Source organism: Triticum aestivum, chromosome 7A (genome assembly GCF_018294505.1).
Source record: "Triticum aestivum cultivar Chinese Spring chromosome 7A, IWGSC CS RefSeq v2.1, whole genome shotgun sequence".
In the NCBI taxonomy this organism is placed as follows: Eukaryota; Viridiplantae; Streptophyta; class Magnoliopsida; order Poales; family Poaceae; genus Triticum; species Triticum aestivum.
Window position 1 is genome coordinate 141411153 of NC_057812.1, and position 5451 is coordinate 141416603.

At 43.5% G+C, this 5451-nt stretch overlaps 1 protein-coding gene across 1 annotated transcript; it reads right to left on the reverse strand.

Annotated features, from left to right (window-relative positions):
- Nucleotides 1-3865: 3865 nt before the first annotated feature.
- LOC123150939 (uncharacterized) lies at nt 3866-5451 on the reverse strand. Its single transcript, XM_044570737.1, has one exon. The coding sequence runs from the start codon at nt 5311-5313 to the stop codon at nt 4135-4137; it is 1179 nt and encodes a 392-aa protein (XP_044426672.1). The 5' UTR covers nt 5314-5451; the 3' UTR covers nt 3866-4134.

The window sequence follows — 5451 nt, forward strand, 5'->3', positions numbered from 1 at the left end:
CTCTGTTCACTTTTATAAGACGCTGTAGCCATTTCAGACAGCAGTCAAAACAGTTCAATGTGTGATGTCTGAAACGTCTTATAAAAATGAACGGAGGGAGTAGCTTTTTTAGCTCACATATTCTTGATCATCACATGTAAGAGAATATATATCCTCAACAAGAGTTTCACGTTCCGGAAAATATTAAGTTGAATAGGCAAATAAGTTTTTTTCGAAAAGGAGGAATACCCCCCGGCCTCTGCAGCTCATGATGCACACAGCCATAATTGGCAAAGAAGGTAATTATCATGGAGTGACATATGCTCCAATATTCGTATAGATGTATTCTTGTGCTCACATCTTCCATGTACAAGATTCCACTAAAAACTGTTGGTACCGACCGGGATCCTGAAACTTACTAATACAGAACTGAGAATATGACAACAACAGTGAACTATTGAGACTTTGAATAGTCCTTCATTGTAGAACCAACATCCTAAGTGATACTATAGAGAAAGATGAAACAAGAAATAACTCCAATTGAAACATAAAGTCTTGCTAAAAAACAATGGAAGTTAATCTTCAGTTTCAAACTAATATATTGAACTAGGCAGCCAACACATGATTATTATTGGAGTCTGCACACATGATTACTAGGAAGCAAACAAGCTTGTGCTTTTCGTGTAACTATAACTATATTTGTGGCTCCACAAGCCTTACAAATTCATATATGCATACACACACAAAATGTGACATATAAAATGCAGAAGTTGTAGTTAACCAGAACAAGTTACTGCACGTATTTTCTGAGACGGTACGAACAAGAATACATGTAAAAATATCTATTAATATAGGATGTGACAAGGTTTTGTTTGAAACTGACTCCACGCAGCTGATGAGGACAGTGAACTCTAAAGATTATGATCTAGCGAATTTAGGAGCTACTATCAGGAGCATAAAATTCCAAATGCATGTGGGGTTTTCGGTTAGTAGTGCTGTGTCTTGCCCTCGGGATTGTAATAGGGTGGCACATGTTTTAGCTGCATATGGAGCTAATCTGGGAGTTGATGTGTGTGAGACTTGGCTGGGCCAACTCCCAGACTTTGTACTGGACTATGTAAAGGGCGATTTGCCCTGTACTGTTATATAATGGAATGCATTTGGTGTTCCTTTCAAAAAAAAAAGACCCTGCAAGCGGCTAGATGAGGGTGACTGTAGTATCCCTGTTCTCTTGATCTTTACCAGGTTCAGCACATGACAGTCAGTGTGCAACCTTATCAAATGCCTGTGAGCACATGAAAATAATTAAATAAATATGGTTCTACAATAAAGATGGAGGTAGCAAATCAATATAACTAGAAGTACTGCATGCATGTGCTGAAAATGAAGAATCCATCCACATTAGCCGATAAATGCAATGCAGTGAAGCATCTCTGTGGCAGCAATGCCCAACATATAAACATACGTACATTCGAAGCCTCTTTATATCCCAGTTAGTCTACTGATGATGAATGGAGATCGTCCAGATATGTACATAGTAGAGATCACGTTGAATGCAAATGGGACATACTTGAGAGGCATTGGGCAACCCATGTGTCAGAGTAATTAATTTGGTTCCTTTAGCCTCGTTAAGCAGAGACTGACGGACACCATATCCATGGCATCCACCCCCATCCTGAGAGCAAAAGTTTTGCCCTCTTGTTGTTATGCCCGCTACTGCATGCTGAGCTATGTTGCTTGTGGTGTGATTATGTATGTGTTGTTGTTTAGGCAACAATGACGCATGTACCCTGGTTGAGACGATCTCTATTCGGGTCAACATATTGCCTGCAGGAGGTTAGCATGATTATGAATAGTTCGGTTGGCTCAGCTATCCTGACCATCAATTGTAAGAGAATCTCCATAATCAACAGCAGCTTCAACTTGGTAGCATAACTACATTAGAGACTCAACTTACATGGAAATGAGGAGGCTCAACGGCTTCAGTAATGAATGTGCTCGCACCTACACCATGCTAACATGTGGTTAAAACTTTAAACCTTAATCCAGAGTTAAGGAAATCCTGGAGTCCACTAGAGTAACTAAGCATCTATATGATTGTTTGTAGCTGCTAGCTCAACCTATAGATATTCATTGGTTTAAAGAAGACGTTTAGCAATAAGTACTTAAGATGGAATTTTGGAAATATATTTTGTAATACAAAAATACAATCAAATAATATGGCCACTCACTTGCTGTTAATTTATAGCCTGGCCTCCAGATAATCAAACTAAAGTTCAGAGTAGAGATAACCCGGTAAAAAAAGAGAGTTGATATTGTAACCTTCAGGTTTCCAGCTTCTAGAAAACCATTCCTGGCGAAGACATTCATCTGCCGCGAAATTTAGATTTTTCATGCGAATGAGCTGAAACTAGGCAAACCGCACCAGTACAATAACTAGAGGACTATCAAGCTTCAAATCATACAATGTAGTATAACCCCCCTTACACCCTTAGTTTTTCTTCTGAATATAAGGGGAGCGAATCTCAGTCTTCATTTTGCAATACTTATCAGTGCGGGGCATTGCGAATTTTCAGAGGCCTTTACAGAAAACTTAAAACTTCAGCCACTTTGCAAAACGCGATACATGGAGTTTTTCTAAACCCAAACACTGACTTCCCCCTCCATTTAGAAAAAATTAATCTGCAGGTGTACTATTTTCATATGTCACTATACAGTCTTGCATATTTTCCTGTCAAAATACTCCAAAATTATCATCATAAAAAGCAGCTTGCTACTGTTCTCAGCTCTTTCAAAGCAACAAGTGTGAAAGATTCACAGCATTTCCAGATTACTATTGTCATATGGCGAGTATATATGAGGAAAAATTGGGGTTAACAGGTTTGATCTGGATGGATAGGGTTTGCTATGGTTTTTAGTCTGGATTTGGCTAGGGCTTCTACTGGGACTTTGTCAAACTGTTTTTGGCCCAGGGAGAATAGGAGTATTAGGATTTATCTATTTATTTTGAAAATCAAAATTGCAGATACTCCATAGTATATTATACATATTGGCATATATTGTCATACCGCCATGCAACAGATACATATAGGCAGTTTGGTGGAGTATCCGAGTTTGGCATATATTGTCATATCGCCATTACAAACTCTGACCCATCTGTTTTGTTATCATGAGGTCTGCAAACCTTCTGCCATTTGAGGAGCTGATATATAACATCTTGATAGTACAAAAAGGATATTTCAGCCAAAAATAACAACCACAAATGTTGAAAATATCAGTATCTTTACAGCCAATTGTTTGTTTCAAGAAAGGAGAAAAACATACCAGAAACGAGAACTCGGTTGTCACTACTGCATAATTCATGTAAGGTATCACACACCAGGTTATGTTGGGCTTATTGGCTTGAACACTATCCAAATATAGCAAGTTCTCTCATTCTATTATTGCCCCATCAAGACAAAATTAATATCTCTTCAAAACAAGATTGCACCTCACCATTTTCAAAAATCATTCCATCGTCTTGTATAATGTTAGAATCTCTGATTGTTTGTAGTTATACTGTGTGATGTAGGCTCTAAATGATTTCAACTTGGTTTGTGGAAAGCACATAATTTTGCCAGTTCCTAAAAATTAATCTTGAACAGCTGAAGCCAATACCTCGATAACTTTTCTAAATGTTCATATGCATGTCTCTGAGAAAATCAAAATCCAAATGCAACCATTTAGAAGGGAAAAAAACTTTCTATCACACGTCTGATAGAAAGAAATCGACAGAATACTCATGCACCGTCCATACATGTTCCGTCCCACGCATGAGCTGATTCCTAGCAGTTCCCCATTTAGAATCAGATATACAGATGTAAAGTTGCATCTCAATACACAATAATTTCCCAGTGAAAGCCCAAGAAACAATAAAACCGACTGCAGATGAAGTCAAGCATGATCATTCCCAGAAATTTCATTACACGCTCTATTTCTGGCAAGATGATAATCTGTAGCCATGCTTTTTAATCAGTTAATAACACTACAAAGGATCACTTACAGAAAAACTGCACAGAACTTCACCAATGAACCAAGGGGGATGACAAACCTTAACTTTTTCCATCCAACATGGCAATCCCATGGTGCTCACCCAGGACAGGCAAGGTAGATTCTCTAGTTTTCTTTTGTGTTCTCTGATAGCAACTCCATCTGTAGTTTCCCAGCACAGCTAGAAGCATAAACATCAGCAAGGCCTGGAAGACTCTCCTTGTAAGGATGCACGAACCTGCCAAGAAACTTCTTCTCGGACAGCGAGGCGGCATTGTAATCAAATCGGAGATCCAGCAATCCCTTCGTGTTGAGTAGCTTAAGCAAGCAGTACCGGGGAAACAAGCGGCGCTCAAGGCTATACTTGAGCAGCACCGGCCTTTGAGCAATGTAAGATATCTCCAGTCCAGCAACCTTTGTGAGGAAATGCACATTTTTCTGCAGCCTCTCCTCGGATATGGTCAGGATGCCCGGCATCGTCTTCACAGCTAGCAGCACATCGCCCTGCGACCAACCAAGCGTCTCGAGGACTCCGATCTTGTCGGTGAGCTTCTCCGGGCTCTGGACGGTGAAGGCCACAAGCGCGTAGAGGAACATCCGCGAGTTCTGCGACACCCCAAACTTGTCAATGTGCACCAAAGCGTCCTGAACTTTCTTGGGGGTCCTGACGAGCACCCGGGAAATGAAGGGCTCCGAGAAGACGGAGGGACTTAGCCCGCATTGCCGGAGGAGGGCCAGATTCGGCTTGGCCACCTTCTCGAGGTCGGCGGCGAGGAGGCCGGAGTTCATCTTGAGGGCCTTGAGGAGCTTCTCGTAGGAGCCGAAGACCGAGAGCCAGAAGTCGAGGTTGCCCCTGAGGGAGCTGCTGCGGAAGGAGCAGAGGGCGAGCGGGACGAGGCGCGCGACCTCGGAGCGCGAGAGGCCGAGCTCCCTCAGCTCGGTGACGCGGGGCGCCAGGGTCCTCTCCACGCTGGCGCAGAGGAACCACGGGTCGACGGCGACGATGGCGGCGATGTCGGAGCGGGGGACGCCGAGGCCGGAGAGGAAGGCGACGACCGCATCGGGCTTGGAGGAGGACTTGAGGTGGGAGATCTTCTTCGCTGCCTTGACGGCTTGGGCGCGGGGGACGCCGCAGGTGGCGACGAGGTAGTCCTCGGCGGCGAAGGGGCTTGGTGAGGCGGATGTGGTGGCGGAGAGGTTGCGGGCCTTGCGGCGGAGGGCAAAGAGGGGAGAGACGCGGGAGGCGCGGAGACGGGGTGGTGAGTGGACAAGGAAAGAGAGGACACGCGCTCGGAGTTGGAACATGGCGTTGCGGCGGCGGCCGGCCGGCGGAAGCTTTCGCGGCGGCTGGGGGGAGATAATACAGGGCGTTTAAAATCTTCTCTTCTTTTCCGATTTTTAGAGGGAAAATATCCTAATAATCATGAGTGGACATGGTTCCAT

What these genes read in the sequence shown, in the direction of transcription:
- LOC123150939 (XM_044570737.1), bottom strand. Translation starts at nt 5,313, where the DNA reads ATGTTCCAACTCCGAGCGCGTGTCCTCTCTTTCCTTGTCCACTCACCA.